Source organism: Orcinus orca, chromosome 1 (genome assembly GCF_937001465.1).
Source record: "Orcinus orca chromosome 1, mOrcOrc1.1, whole genome shotgun sequence".
NCBI classification, from domain to species: Eukaryota; Metazoa; Chordata; class Mammalia; order Artiodactyla; family Delphinidae; genus Orcinus; species Orcinus orca.
Genome location: NC_064559.1, coordinates 165,203,626 through 165,220,310, shown reverse-complemented (window position 1 = coordinate 165,220,310; position 16,685 = coordinate 165,203,626). Strand labels below are relative to the sequence as shown.

Below are 16,685 nucleotides of genomic sequence, written 5' to 3'. Positions count from 1 at the left end.
TGGGAGGTAAGTCTATAATAAGGGTGAAAAAGCATTTCTTCTTATTTTTCCAACAGTTAAACATGCATTCATCAGCACTGTGCTCCCATCCAAGCCATGCTATCCAGGTGTACACAAAACACCAGGTTCACGTGGCGGTAAAATAAACAATATGGGGACTGGCAGGACATCAGACACCTGGGAGGGTCAAAGCTCGAGATAGTCAAAAGGCAAGACCGGAGCCAGACGCAGTGCCAAAAACGAAGAGCTGGAGCATTACTGGAGGCCTTACAAGAACAACGTCACGCTGATAGGAAATCCAAGGCCATCACGGTATTCCAAGTTAACCCATCAGGCTACACGGTCCTACCAAGTTCTAGGTTGAAGGTGACACACTGGCAGTGCATGGCCGAACCTGGCCTGCAGAGATGTTCCGCTTGGCCCACCCAGTGTTTAAGATTTTTAAAATTCGTTGTCAACATTTAATAACAAGAGGTCTCACATAACATTCAGATCTCAGCTTCTGAAGCCAGCTCTACCGCCCTGTGGCAATCAATGCAGGCAGTGGTAACTGGCTGCACAGATTCTCCAGGGCACCACCATGCCCTGCTGTCTCCCTGAACCAAGGCTGTGTCTCAGTTCCATTCCCATTGAGCTTGTACCGTCAATCTTCCTATACCTGGTCTACTTCAGTCATTTATGTTAACCACCTGGCCCCTGGAGACGTTTGGCTTTTCCATCCATACTCTAGAGAACATAAAGTCCTTGGCTGATGCCATAAAAACAGAAATAATGAACTCTTGATTCAACAATGTCCTCCGTGATAGGTAATGGCTACATTAGACATATATGGATGAGTATATGCATGTGCGTATGTCTGAAACTTAACCAAAGACTGTGCCTCCTATCAATGTTTTCAAATCCAAAACTTGTGTCAAGTCGTCACTGCAAGGCAGTTAATAACATTTGCATTTCAGACATGAGGAAACTGAGGCTCAGAAGCTACGTGACTTGCCAAAGGTCTCACGGTTAGTAAAATGAATGAGGGTTGCTCTTGAACTGTTGGTGGGAATGTAGATTGATACAGCCACTGGAGAACAGTATGGAGGTTCCTTAAAAAACTAAAAAAAGAACTACCATACGACCCAGCAATCCCACTACTGGGCATATACCCTGAGAAAACCATAATTCAAAAAGAGTCATACACCACAATGTTCATTGCACCTCTATTTACAATAGCCAGGACATGGAAGCAACCTAAGTGTCCATTGACAGTTGAATGGATAAAGAAGATGTGGTACATATATACAATGGAATATTACTCAGCCATAAAAAGAAATGAAACTGAGTTATTTGTAGTGAGGTGGATGGACCTAGAGTGAAGTAAGTCAGAAAGAGAAAAACAAATACCGTATGCTAACACATATATATGGAATCTAAAAAAAAAAAAAAAAAAAAGGTTATGAAGAACCTAGGGGCAGGACAGGAATAATGATGCAGACATAGAGAATGGACTTGAGGACACGGGGACACGGGGAGGGGGAAGGGTAAGCTGGGACGAAGTGAGAGAGTGGCGTGGACATATATACACTACCAAATGTAAAATCGATAGCTAGTGGGAAGCAGCGCAGCCACATAGCACAGGGAGATCAGCTCAGTGTTTTGTGACCACCTAGAGGGGTGGGATAGGGAGGGTGGGAGGGAGACACAAGAGGGAGGAAATACGGGGATATATGTATATGTGTAGCTGATTCACTTTGCTATAAAGCAGAAACTAACACACCATTGTAAAACAATTATACTCCAACAAAGATGTTTAAAAAGAAAAAAAAATGAATGAGGGTTGGAAGCCAAGGCTTGTTGAACTACAAAGGCCTTAGCAAGTTTATTCCATGAAGCTGGTGGTAGGGCCAGAATGAATCTGCCTTACTGGCCACTTAAACAATGTGGACGTGTTAATAAATTACATGGTTATGCTTCAGAAGAAAGAAGTGGACCCAGCTTATACACGTCTACGTGATAGAGTGTTCTATTTTTCAAGGCAATAGTATTAAAATGAAAACAAAGCCTCTTTCTGATAGAAGCTCATTCATTCTAAAAAGTCAAAGCCAAGTGAGAAGGAATTTACAAATTAAAATCCACTAGATAATTGTTGGTATTACAAACCTTACTCTAGTGGAGTCAGGAACATTTCAGTAATACGCTGGTAAAATTTTGGAACTACAGAGATCTGAGGTGTCATTTATTCCATTTACTAGATGGGAAGGCTGAGACCCACCACCCCCTATCGCCGTAATGAATCTTTTCTGGTAAGTCTCCTCACTAGCTGAGAGTCTCTTCAGAAAAGGGTCCATATTTTATTCATCTCTGTATCCCCAGCACAAAGAATAATTCCTGGCACTTAGTGGGTGCTCAACTCATGGGTACTGAATAATTGTATAGAAAACAGATTAAAATTCCGAGGATATGGCTCCGCCCCCAGTACACTCTATGACCCCCCCCCCGTCTTAGATTCTCCCCAACACCTCCCCCTGTTTCTGAATTTAATCTAATCTCTCTCATATCCCCAAATCCTGTTTTTTAACACAATCTCCCAAAGCAACACAGTACCACATACCCTCACAAAGAGCAGACAATTGCACCAGGCGTAAATTATGGAGAACCCAACCAGCTTCAAGTCTCAGAGGAGTGGTTGAGCTGGATGGTCTTTAAGACACTTAATCTTCAGAGTTCCCCAGACATTTAGGTAGTGAAACTATCAGAACATACTTGGAAGGGGTAAACTGAGGAGTGATTCAGTGCCACACCCACCCTACCTCGCAGGCCAAGGGCTAAAGGATCATTTTCAGCACACCCCGACCTAACCCATTTGCTGTGATCCTCTCGGGAATCTCTGCCGTGAAGAAAGTTCCCAGTAAGAGGAAGAGCACAGATTTCAAGAAAGCAACAGACCTGCATTTGAAAACCGGGTTTGCCACTTATCATGTAGGCAATCTTCAGCAAATTGCTTAACTTCTCTGAGCCCCAACTGTAAAAAGAGGACGCCAAGAGCCACTCTGAAGAGCTGTGAGGATGAAATACCATATGGTAGGTATTTAACAAAGGTTCGTTCCCTGCGCTCCCAGTCTGAAAATCGACTCTCCGGGACTGTTTCCATGCCAATCAACCGGCTTGACTGGTTTCCTCAAGAAGGTCACCTGACCAACCTGGACACGGCTGTGTCAGCTCAGACAAGGACTGTCACTCGAGCTGCACAAGACTGGAGCAATTCCAGTGCGTGGTGGAGAAGACAGCCCTCACCCCAGGAGCATACTCCCCACTCCCAGCCCTGTCAATGTTCCTTTTGTAAAACACAGAAACCTTCTTCAAATCTGACAGCTGCCACCTGCACAAATAATTCGGGGATGTAATTTTGTAACTGAATACAAGCCCTGAAAGCTGAAAAGTTTGAAGTCCAAAATAATCCCTTTGACCTTCTGCCTAAACACTCACTAATCACTTTTTAATTTGTAGTTTATTTCCTCTCTCTGTGCTGTCCTTCTAGGCTATATTTTCATTTTAGACATATCCCGGGAGTGAACGGCATTACAGAACACCTGATTAAAGTACAAGTCAAACTTCTCTCCCAGACATCTGAGGCTTGGTGCATACCCCACTGAGTTCTCCAAGTTGCAATGGGTGGCAAGAAAGTGAAGGAGAAAAAGCCTGCTTTGATGGAGGAAACTCCACACTGAGAGAATTATGAGCTACAAAAATTAATAAGAAGTGGTCCCTGCCCTCTAAGAAGGCATACTCTGGGGACAACTGCCCATGATGCCACATGACGGGAACTTCCACATAGGCATTTCTAAAATATTCAGGGAGCGTGGAAGATGCCCTTTAGCCCATGACTCAGCAGCCAATAGGTATGCAATACCGGTTTATAGACTAGCTCAATAAATGCATTTCAAAGATTCCTTGCTGTTATTTGAATGCTAATGATGTATTTAAAGCAATACAAACAAACAAAAAGAAAAATCCAGAACTGGGAAGTCTCCCCCACCCCCAAAAAACCGCTTCAGAGTTTCACCCTCATCCCCTACCCACCTCTTACTCTTGAGGCAAAGTGAGAAAAGTAGTTTGAGGGAGCCTATCTAATTCCTAACACACAGATGCTGAAAAGATGCTAAAAAGGAAAAGCTGAGAGGTAGAAATGTTGTTCAATTCAGAAGAAATTTCTTCCTTGGAGGAAAAAGGTTTCTAACTTAATCATCACTAGGATCGCTATAAATTATAGTAAGTTGAAGGCAGATAGATATATTGGGGTCATTCTACTTTGTGTCTGTTCTAATAAATTAGCCAACCTTTCACCTACTGAGCAAGAAAGAATCTCAAGTAGTCTGAGCTGGGTCAGCTCAGCCAATATTCTGGAAGGAAAATGATCTCCACACTAGTTTTCGATTCAGTGAAGTAATGCCTGGTAGCAATAAGATAGCACAAGTGAGTTTGGGGAATTTAGTCAAAGTTTCTCTAGCCAAGGCCACCTTAAAAACAAATACTAACCAATGGTAACTGATAATAAAAACTTGTATTCATCAGCATTAACTCTGCTGCTAACTAACTATATCATTGCACTGCTGCTCTCTTGGGCTCTATTTCTTCATGTGCAAAATGAAAGAGGTGGTCTTACCAGGTGTCTTATGGACCTTCCAAAGTTTTCACCTTTATCCAAGGAGTGCAGGGCATCTTCTGAACAAACTGAAGGCTTTCTTTCCATGGCATCTTTACAGAGCAGATGGGCATCACCTCCTGCCCACTATCCCAGCTGGGGTAACTGGGGAGCAGGCTACTTTAAGTCTGTGAAGGTAGCCTGGCCAAGCAAAGCCTTCCAGGGTTCAAAGATGCTCATTTATAAAGAACAGCCCCAGAAAACATCCCCAAATCTGCAAACCTTCAGATACAAACCAAATTCATGATCGGCAGCTCTTGGCTCAAAGAAGTAGGTATCTATCAGCAATACTGCAGTGTGGGTTAGAGGCGGGGGCGGCGGGGTGGTGGTGGTGGTGGTGGGAATTAGCATCAGTTACTCCTGCAAACTGGATACTATTCTAGGCACTTTGAGCTGGCTCTCATTTATCCCTCCCAATAATCCTTTCCAGTAAGCAGTACCAGCTCGATTTTGCAAAGGCCAGAACAGAAGATGAGAAATAAGGTCACAGAGCAGCAGGGCAGAAACGCCGCCGGGTCAGGCTGGCTTTGCACAGTGCCCTGCAGCCATCCCATTTCCTACGTTTAGGTGCCTTTGCCTGGACCTCAGAAGGGGTACTTCTCGTAAACGGGTCAGCCCTCCCGAGATAGAGACCCTTGTGCTCTGGGGCCGCCCTTGGTGGCTCTGGCTGTGAGCCCCGCCCCTTCCCCACCAGGATCAGGGAAACAAGATGTGGTCATCCAGATGCACGTGGGAGAGCGGGCTGCAGGGAAGAACTCCTAGGTGGCTTGCTATAGGAGCCCTATTGTTCCAGAGGGAAGCTCTTTTGCCAGAACTCTCCAGGAAGCCACTGCTCCATGATGCATTTTTCAGCTGTGGAGAGAAAAGGGTAGTTCCTGGGATGTTTATTCCACGGTTCTGGAAGCCAGGCCCTTAATCCTTGCAAAGCAGCAAGGAGCCAGCTTCTCTCCAAGGGACAGAACGTCTAGAGCCCTTCTTCCAAATAAAAACATAAAAACTCCTCAACCTCCCCTTTGCAACCTCTCAAAGTGAATGAATCAGGAAAAGGGGGAGGAGAAGGTATTGCAGCCCAAGGAGGGGGCTTTGAGGCCTTCCCTGCAGCCCTCCTCTCCTCATGACCCTGCCCACCTGACCTCTCTATTGCGGTAAATTACAAAGCCCGCACTGTTCTCTCTGCCTATCCTCTCCCGCCTGTCCATCCGCATCACCACCCCCGACACACACATACACTTTCTTAAAAGGGCGGAATGCCAAATAACATTATTCTCCTTCACCATAGTATCGCCATGAGAGCTGCCTGGTATGTCTGCCTGAAAAATGGAAGGTTTTCATTGAAATCTCGGCCTCCCCTACAGCTCTCCCTTTGTGGAAATGGACTTGGAAAAAAATGGAAGGAGGCCCCCCTGGAACCTAATTGGGTCGACAAGAGCAGAGGGCAAGGCCCCTGGAATTGTTCAAAGGCTCCAGGCATACCTGACTGCGCCCTTAGCAGCCAGTCAGAGGCCTTCGCACTCCTGCAAAGCCACCCTCTGCGGCCCCGCTCGGCCCCTCCGTGCAGCATGGCTCTCTGTGATGGCAGCCTCACCCCTGAGCAGGGACCCCATTATATGATCTGAGGAGGGAGATGTGTACTTACAGTACATATATTACCCAGGGATGCAAACAAGTATTCCCGTGCAGGACGTGAGTCTCAGAAAAACTCTTACACCGCCCAGATTCATCAACTGAGCACCAAGAAAAATTAAAAAGGGTCTTCCAGCTTTGGTTTGGTTCGGTGGTAGTTTGCAGCGAGCAGACCCAGGTGCGAGTCCCTCCCCTCTCCGCCAGGTGTAGTGGTGTGACCCCGGACTAGTGGATTCTCAGGATCTCCACGTCCTCATTGGCAAAACACGTCATGTCATGCAGTTTGGAAGGGCTGCTGTGAGGATTTCCTGAGATGGTGTGTCACTCAGCCCAGCTCTAGCAGACGCGCTCTTAACGTTTCTTCCTTCCCCTGCAAGCGCACCAAGGGGAGGGGGACAGATTCCTAAGGATAGGACAGGATCCATGAGAAATCATGTCTCCTATCATGCCCCAAGGACTGCTGAGAGTAGAGCTGCATATATGGGCTCCAGCCTGTCCATCAAGATGACAGAACGGGTCTTGGGGAATTAATTATTGAACAAACTCGCCCTTCACAAATCCCATCCAAAGGAGTGGTTTGATGCCTTTTAGCACACTGACTATACAAAATCCTGAAAGAGCAGCGTGCTTCAAAAGCCTCACAAAAACCCAGGCCTGGGTTTGGCAGGAGTTCCTCAGCCACTGGGTTTTTCTGTGTGTGGTTTATAATAACATGCAAACCTGATGCCAGGTCCTAATCTATTAAGGGTCTGCCAATTAGCAGGAGGCTTAGAGCTGCAGGTTTGAGCACTGGGGAGGAGGTCTAATTAGGCTTGCAAATCACTTCTATCCATCGCCCCTCTCCATCTGACCCAGGCTATACTGGCCAATTGTTCTGCATATAGCCTTTCTGTATTCCTTCGCACACAGCTCTTTGTGTGTGTGTTTGTTTTAAGGTTCCAGGCCTGAAGGCCAGTGCTTATTTTCATGTCTGTCTTTAAGGGTGACATGGGGGATCGAACAACGTTACCCTCTGGATACTGACTCTCCGATTTGGCCAACCATCCAAACCATCAGGGGCACTTATTAAAAAACACATTCCAGGCACTGCCCAGAACCCACTCAATAACTCAATCAGAAGTTCTGCGGCGAGGGCCTGAGAATTCTCCTTTTATAATAAGACCTTGAGATGATTCTATCCCAAGGCGATCTGGGAATCACTACTCTAAAAAGTCAAGACCATTTCACATTTGAATTCAAGGGGTTTTACAATGGAATTTTTATATGCATACACCAAATAAACAAAATTTTTAAAGCATATTGAATATCGAAGGTTTACTGAGCGTCTAGTTTGTGCTGGGAGTGGGAAATACTGAGATGAATAAACCAGGGCTCCTGCCCTCAAAGAGCTCCCTATTTAGGTAACATTCCCATAGAAACCCCGTCTTTCCTACTAGGGCTCCACACCTACAAGCCTCCTCTCACTTTCTCTTCTGCCTCGTTGTGAACCTAGCTTTCCAATGTCTTTGCCAAAACAGCTCTGAAAAAGAAACAGAACGATTTCAGACACCAAACATCAGAGGCCTATCTTAGAAAGGGAGAAAAAAAAACCTACGAAACATATGGTTTCAAGATACAGGAGAAAATATGTGGTTTAGGACTGCCTGGTCTGAGATAGAAGCAGAGTGGGGAGTAACATTAGGGGGCCTCTGTGCAGCAGAATAAGCCCAGGGCTGGGTCTTGGAGCCCAACATTGGATTCTTCGGTGACTTCAGAAAGTCCCTTTTCCTCACCAAACCCCCTTATCTATTAAAGAGAGGAGCCTGCACTACTCGGTTATATCCCAAAGCATATTTGGCACAAATTGTTCTCCCTGGAGACTTCATCAGAGTTCACTTTTGAGTTTCAACAGGGAGATGTACAACCTAGAAGAACTACAGTTCTCCAGAGCCCTTGCTAAGAAAAGCTAGCCTAATGGTCTCTAACCAGCTCCAAAATTATGTTTTGAGGGTATGGTTTTCCAACAAGACTGATTTCCTAGCCAGCAGGGATGGTGTTTCTTATTCATCCTCTACACATTGCTGGGTGCACAGCAGACACTCAAAATAAAGGAATACGTGTGGGGTAGACAGTATGGCCAAGTTGTGTTTGAGAGAGAGCACCCTGGCGGCCATGGGGAAGAGGGACTGGAGAACAGGACTTTACATCTAAACCTCCCTGCTCAGTGACACATGACAAGCATCTTCCCAAGGAAAAACCTTCTGCATTCTCTAGACACATCCCCATCCGCCCTGGATAAGAGGTATGAAAGCCTCTCACAGCCTGGACGCCAAGCTAGGTCCAGGACGGCACAACTCAAATAAACACTGCCTGCTCTCCAGGAGAGGCTGGGCCTGTTCCCCTCCTTGCTTCCTACACCTCTCTGAAACTCGTTGCTAGTCTCAGACTCTCTCAGTTATCTTAACGCACAGCACTATTCAAAAGCATTACTAGGCGTAGACGAGAAGTATGAGGCTAAAGGGGGTGGCAATCCATCTGTTGGCTACTGAAGCACATGGCAAAGAGGAGCATGGAATAGCTCCACATGTGTGTATTCTGGAGTCAGATACACCTGGGTCCTGTCTCCACCTTAAACATGCCAGTTAACTTCTCATGGGGATATGACATAAAAAAGATACTGTGTGAGAAAATGTTTCACACAATGCCTAGCACACTGAAACGCTCAATCGGTGTTACTCGTATCATGAATATGGGATGGTGTGTCTTCTGTAAGAAGGAGAGAGACAAGCGTTATCTTGGCCAATAAAGAAGTCTACTATGTACTTCACAAGGAGTTACTGATTATGCATCATGAACGTCACCAAGCCTTTGGGTTTTTTATGAGATGGGAGCGGGTGACTGACAATACAGACTATCAAGAAAAGCACGGGCTTTGGGGATTAAATGGATTTGCTTTTGAAGTTTGTGTCTGCCTCTCTTTAGTCCTGTGACGTTGGGTAAGCTGTTAACCTCTCCAGGCCATCTGTAACATGGGGCCAGTGGAGGGGTTACTATGAAGTTTAGAGGTACAGTACCATATACAGAGTGCACTCAATTCATGAAGCTATGGTTATGGCCGCCACAAAATACATTGGAATGAAGCAAGATGACTAGGGTAGCCCTATGTCCCCACGTGGCAGTTCTTCCTTTCCTTTAAAGCAGGCAAGGGCATCAGCATATGTAGAGTTTTCTACAATTCCAATGTCTTTTCAATGTTTGATTATTTCCAGCTAAAGGAAAATACCTGGGGATTTTCTCAGCACTTCATGTTGGTTTGAATGGAATGTCACTCGGATCTTCCTTAGTTCACACCACACTATGGAAACTATGTGTTCACTTTCTTTTCATTCATTTTTGTCCAATAGACATTTATTATGCACCTACAATGAACAAATCACAGATGTAAGAGCAACTGGGGAGATGCAGTGATCATAAGTTAAATCGTTTTCTTTTTTAATTCATGTGGGGAAATTAAAAAGAGTAGTGATTTGCCCAAGTGCACTCAGTGACAAAGAGACACAAGTACAGGTATCCATGAGCTGTACAACTGCACCATGACTGGCTACATTAGTCGGTTATTGTTATGCTGGTTCTAGCCTTCCCTAGGGCCTAATGGGGTGTGTGTGTGTGTGTGTGTGTGTGTGTGTGTGTGTGTGTGTGTACATATATATATATATATATATATATGGGGTGCAAGTGTGTGTGTGTACATGTGAATGTTTGTGTTTGGCTTGCCATAATCACTAATGCAGGAGAAGGAAAATGAAGAACTAAAAGGAATCTACAAAAAAGAGAGACAAACAAGATAAAAATTGGTGACCCATATCTAATACTGATTGGTTTTGCTATAAAGTGTGATCCAGTTGCCAGGGAATTGATGGGATGCTATAAAGCCTACAGGTCACTGTATTATAAATACCAGTACTTATCTGGTACTTTCAGATAAGAATGGAAGAGTCTGTGCAACAGGCTTAGCAAATGCTTTAGAGCAATAAAACATTTTAACTAAGTATAGTGTGCTGTACTTAACTTCATTTTTAAATAACATGATTTACACAGGTTTCAAGTAGTCAAACTCAGTTAAATTTAGCAGTTAATAACCATCAAATATTGTCTCACGCTAATTAAATTCAGATCAAAGAATTGTTTTTCCCTTTGTTCATGGTATTTTCAAGTCATGAGGAGAAGACAGGATGTGATGATAATGTATCACTCCAGATTCACTCAGGCCAGAATTCAAATCTCCAGCTACTTGGCCTGTGTCTCAATTTCCTCATATACAAACGCGGGGTGTTAAGGACTGAATTATGCCCCACCTCAAAAATTTCATATATTGGAATTCTAACCCCCAGGACCTCCGAGTATGACCTTATTTGGAAGTGGGGTCTTTACAGTAGTAATCAAATTACAGTGACGACATTAGGGTCAGTCCTAATCTAATATGGCTGGTGACCTGCTGCAAAGGGGATATTTGGACAGAGAGACACGCATACAGAGCAGACAGGGAGAATGCCATGAGAACATGAAGATGGCCATCTACAAGCCAAAGAGAGCGGTCAGGAACAGATCCTTGCCCCACAGCCCACAGGAGGAATCGCCCTGCATCACCTTGACTTCAGGCTTCTATCTCCGTAGCTCTGAGACAATACATTTCTGCTCTTTAAGCTATCCAGTCTCTGGTACTGTCACAGCCATCCAAGCAAAAGAGGGGCAATAGTACCATTCCCAGGGTGAAGAGAAGAGAAAGGGAGTGGAAGAGAAATCTATGTGTGATTAAAGGGTGATGCTTAATTCTGAATGATTATAAAGGGTCATATGGTCAAGCAAAGACAAAATAATTTTCATTATGGTGACTATTAGCAACATAGAAAATTGTATGTAGGACTTCCCTGGTGGCACAGGGGTTAAGAATCTGCCTGCCAATGCAGGGACACGGGTTCGAGCCCTGGTACGGGAAGATCCCACATGCTGCGGAGCAACTAAGCCCGTGTGCCACAACTACTGGGCCTGAGCTCTAGAGCCCGCAAGTCACAACTACTGAGCCCGCGTGCCACTACTACTGAAGCCCACGCGCCTAGAGCCCATGCTCTGCAACAAGAGAAGCCACGACAATGAGAAGCCAGCGTACAACAACAAAGAGTAGCCCCCGCTCACCGCAACTAGAGAAAGTCCGCACACAGCAATGAAGATCCAACACAGCCAAAAGTAAATAAATAAATAAATAAATAAAATATAAAAAAATAGAAAATTGTATGTAGGACTTCCCCGGTGGCGCAGTGGTTAAGGATCCTCCTGCCAATGCAGGGGACACAGGTTTGAGCCCTGATCCGGGAAGATTCCCACATGCCACAGAGCAGCTAAGCCGGTGCACCACAACTACTGAGCCTGTGCTCTACAGCCAACGAGCCACAACTACTGAGTCTGCATGTCACAACTACTGAGCCCACGAGCCTAGAGCCTGTGCTCTGCCACAAGAGAAGCCACTGCAGTGAGAAGACTGCACACCGCAACGAAGAGTAGCCCCCGCTCACCGCAACTAGAGAAAAGCTGGCGCGCAGCAACGAAGACCCAACGCAGCCAAAAATCAAATAAATAAAATAAATAAATTAAAAAAAAAAAGAAATAGAGAAGTAAAAAAAGAAGGTCCCTGCCTCAGATTTCACTGTCAAGGTTCCACATAAACCCTCACTTATTCTCTATACCTCTCCAAATATACATAGTATATACAGTATTTTCCCCAAATTGTAATCTACCATACAAATACTCTTAATTCAAAGAGCAAGAGAGAAAAAAAAACCCAAAAACTAAAGAGCAAGAGAAAAGCTACATGTGTGGCCTGGTATCTGTAAACACACCAGAAAGGTTTCTTCTAAATGTTGTTCAATCAACCAATCAGACATTGTCACTTCTCTGATTAAGTCCTGTCATCAAAAACACCACCTTCAGTGGGAATCAAGACATCCCTACATCTGATGACAACATCCAACTAATATTAGGGGAACCTGTATGCAGATTCAAGGCCCTGGCACCCCTGAATTCAAGAATGTTTGCATGGGTTGATCAAGCCTACGTCTGTAAAACTACTGTGTAGGAACAATCAATAGTAAACTGGCACATAAATAACGCTGCAAGGCAGAGACCGAGTAAGCTTGGATTCTTGACTCTTGGAAGACACGAACACATGGGCTACATTATCGATACACATTTGGGGCACAGAGCAAACATCTAAGATCACTAATACACGAAAGGTTGCCCCTTTTTGCCTCACATCTTTGAGCCCTTTCTGTTCCAGAAAAATCAGTTTTCCAAATGTACAACCCAAAGCCACCGCGCTTCTTCTATGGCGACGGGTTCCAGCTCCCAGGCTCTCCAGCGTAAGTTCTCTTGCCCGTGGTCCTGCCAAACCCACCCTTTTCCTTCTGTTGTTCCTACTCTTGTGTTTCCACTCCCCTCCCTCTGTCTCACCAAGCCTTTGACAGGAAGTGGGTCTTTTCTGGTCACGGAAGTTTGTGCTTAATAGGTGAAGTTTAGATATATCAAAATGAAGAACTGGGAATTCCCTGGTGGTCCAGTGGTTATGACTCGGTTCACTGCCAGGGCCCAGGTTCAATCCCAGGTCAGGAACTAAGATCCCACAAGCCGCATGGCCAGAAAAAAGAAAAAGGAACAGGAAAAGAACAGGAAAAAAAAAAAAAACCACGAAGAATAGAATCCATCAGAATTTAAATTATTTTCTCTTCCTTAAGTTCCATCACTGAGCCTTCCCCCGTGCTTACAGCCCTTCTCTACCTGAACTGGACTCCTTCTGTTGTCAGTGTGCTGCTGTTTAGAATACCTGTAAAGGTGAGTATTCGAAGTTTCACTGCAGGGAAGGTCAAATGTAAAATCCTGTGTGCGTGATGGAGGAAAGTCATGTGTGCGTGAACACATTGGGAAGTACTTCAAGTTTTGGTTAACTAAATGTTGAGCTCCTTGAGCGGGAATTGTGCTGTTTAACTTTATACCTCCATCAAGCTAGCACGTAGCAGGTGATCAGTAAATATTGCAATTAAGTGAGTGAATGAATGAATTCATGAATGTGGTTGCTTTGGGTCTTGAAAGAAAACCACTGGTCTTCAGGTCAGGCATCTTGCTAGAATGGGAACGTCCCCATGTACCTTGGAGGCTCATTTTCCTTTTCTGCTCAAAGACATACCATGTCGTTAAGCCCACATCTTAGAGGCATGCCGATGAAGCAGACCGAGGAAAGATGACAGCTTCCGAAACCAACTTTCGAGGCTTTGGAAAGAAAGTCTCACTGTATGGAGAAACTTTATACTTCCTCCCATCGGTCTCATAGTGCCTCTTCTCCTCAGCGAGTCCTAGGGCGCTTTTCCAATCCCACACTGCTCTGTGCAGAAGCCAAAGCCCAGTTCCCTGCTTCAAAAGGCCCTTTGTTTGGACTCTATTTCCAAATCGGCGCATCCTGAGCTTGAACCATCTTGCTTTTGAGAACTCTGACGCCTTGGCAGCAGAAGCCTTTGCCAGCAGGTTTGTGGTCCTCACAGCTTTCAAAATCCTCAATGCGAGGGTATGTCTATAGCTAAAAACTCTTTTCATGAGAGGCGGGGCAGAGAAAGTATTATTTTAAGAGTTGCAAAAACAACTGCGAATTGACTCTTTAGTCTTTAATTGCTACCAGAAGACTGAGAACTTCTTGTTCCATTGTATTCAATTAAGACGATCGTTTTAATGAACTTTAAATGATATTGGTTCATAGGCTCTGCTCAATCTCTTGGGCAAGTTTTGCCTCAGAACACTGGAATGCATTAAAGACAAATTTCCAACACGTTCTCTCCAAATTGGAAAACACCTTCCTTTAGCAAGCGCAGACAGAAAGGTAGCTACATCTGTACAGCTACTCGATGATTCCCTGGAAGGACTCCAAAGTTACTTTTGGCAGATCAGGTAAACTGCATCTAATCCATACCGTGTACACTGCACATCCTATCAATCCAGGTAGCACTCTCTCTTATTCCTCGTGAAGCTTGCCAACTGTGACAGAAAAGTTTCTAAATAAAAAGGTTTTAGAGAGTAGGGTAGAGATTAATGTGGAAGAGCCTACTGTCTGTATCTCCCAATCTTGGGACACTCTGTCAGATAGGAACTGTTGTCCTTCGTTTACAGATGAGGAAACTGAAGTTCAGAAAGGTTACAACCCTGGCCTCGGGTTGTAAGCTAGCAAATGGTGGAGCCAGGATTTGAGTCCAGAACTGTCCCCCAGGACACATCCTCTTTCCATTGTGCCATATCGCCTCTGAAAGTTTAAAACTTTCTAACTCTTGAGATTAAACTGTGGGAACTTCTTAGGGTGAATCTCTTTATCTCTCCTCTTATGTCGCAACCCTGTACAGGATTCAGCAATTCAACACGGATCAAGACATCTAACCGTGAAGCAATGTCCTAAGTGTGGAGTCTTTTATATTTGATGACCTCAGCAGAGCTTAAAGATCATCTAACTCAACTGCCCCATTATTTAGGGAAGGAAAGTTAACCCAACAGAAAGTAAGTGATTGAAGGTCGCTACCTAGTGTCACAGCTGGAAGGACTTGAAATGAGGAGGTGAAAGTTCCCCAAGGTTGGGGTAGTGAGGGTACAGGATGAGCAGGAACCAGACTAGAGATGAATACTCTTTCCCATAGGCAGAGAAGAAGGGGAGGGTGCTCTGAAGAGCAAAGGCATGAGCCAGAGCCAGAAGGCAGACATCTGTGGGGTGTGTCCAGGAAACAACCAATACGGATGAAGGTGGATGCCAATCAGAAGACCTGTGTATTCAAAGTAAGGCTGGCAGGAACTACAGTTGTTAGCGGCAGCTGCCTCTGGGGAGTGGAATTTGGAGGGAGGGTGGGAGGGTTACCCACTTTTAACATAATCATATTTTTGGAATTTTTTTTTACTGTAAGAGTATATTGCTGTGCTTTGGGATGTTACGTGAAGGTTTAAAAGCCTTTATGACACATGGGGTCATTATCTGATTTGCATAATAACCAAATCCACGGCATAAAGGGATGCTTTAAAATATGGCATATGTTGGATTTAAACTTGAACCTGCACAAGGTAAGGGTTTTATTTGCTCTGGATTTTACTCATTTTCTAAGAGACTGAGCTTCTCTGAGCCTAGTTTTCCCATCTATTCAATGGGAGTGGGCAGGGGAAAACGACTGATGCTTAGGCCCCTCCACTCCTGCATTCTAAGGTTATTCTAAAGGGTGGTCATTGTACCAATGGTTAGAGCTGAGGCATGGGAACCACTCTGCTCAAGAAAGGTCTTCAGTGTAATGCCTTCTTTGACAATGGTGCCTAAGAGCATTCTCCTGAGTTGCCCATCCAAACAGCTGTGACGAGACTGTCCCCAGGCCCCCCAGTTCGATCCTGTTACCTCTGTACCGTGTCTGTGTTGTATTTCTAGAGCTGCATCTGACCAGTGCCTCCTCCAGAAGACCCTAGAAGAACTACATCCAGTTCATCATTAGACCCCAACAGCAAGCACAGTACTTGGTACGTGAAAGGTGCTCAACGAATATTGCCTGAAGTGACGTATCACCCCCACTTATTCAGGAGCTTTTAATTATGAAACTGATTGATATGATTATTAATGTTAATAACAACTTACCAGCAGAGTACCAAACATAGCCAATGCTCGGTTAAATATATAGAAAGGTAGATTTTATATTAACATAATATTCTGAACAATTAGAACTGCTATAAAATTTACCATCACTGAAATTATTAAGCAGAGGTTTGACACTAACCAAGAAAAGATGGTTTAGAGGGACTGCCCCAGGTGTCGGTGAAAGTGGGAAGATTGATTAAATGGTCTTGAAGCCTGAGTTTTGAAATAAGATACACAGATCTGGGGTTAATTCCTAGTAACGAACCTCTTCATGCCTCAGTTTTATCATTTATAAAATTGGAGTAATCCACCCATTCCACAAGGATATCACAGGGATCGAATAAAACACATTAGGTGCTCCGTACTGTTAGTTCCTTTCTCTTCTGAAGCAGACATTTTGGTACTACAATCTCAGCCCTCTCAAAATTATGAAAAGCAAGATTAACCCAGATTAATACCTAAAAAGGTAAACATACAAATGTGCAGTGTCCTAGTATACAAGGGGATTGTTTTTAAGTTTTTCCAATGGTAAAAGCTATGAACCAAATACTTTTGAAGGGACAGAATTAAGAAAAAGTACAGCAATATGATCAAACAGAAAAGATTTGAAAGGAGAAAATCCTTCCCTTCCTCCTTCAATGTGAACTTTAAAATATTTTAAGGAACGGAGGTAGAGATTTCAGAGGAAATGCCGAGTTGGACAAA

General features: G+C 44.4%; 1 protein-coding gene across 2 annotated transcripts in view; it reads right to left on the bottom strand.

The window, feature by feature from the left end:
- PLPP3 (phospholipid phosphatase 3) overlaps window positions 1-16,685 on the bottom strand; it is an 83,309-nt gene that overhangs the window by 49,482 nt on the left and 17,142 nt on the right. The window contains exon 1 of one of the 2 annotated variants that reach the window (XM_033435417.2): window positions 2,932-4,001. The exons of the other annotated variant lie outside the window; for it this stretch is intronic. Within the exon in view, the coding sequence (XP_033291308.1) occupies window positions 2,932-3,136 (205 nt within the window). The 5' untranslated portion in view covers window positions 3,137-4,001. Of the gene's footprint in view, window positions 1-2,931; window positions 4,002-16,685 lie in introns of those variants that run through there. 2 annotated transcript variants of the gene reach the window in all.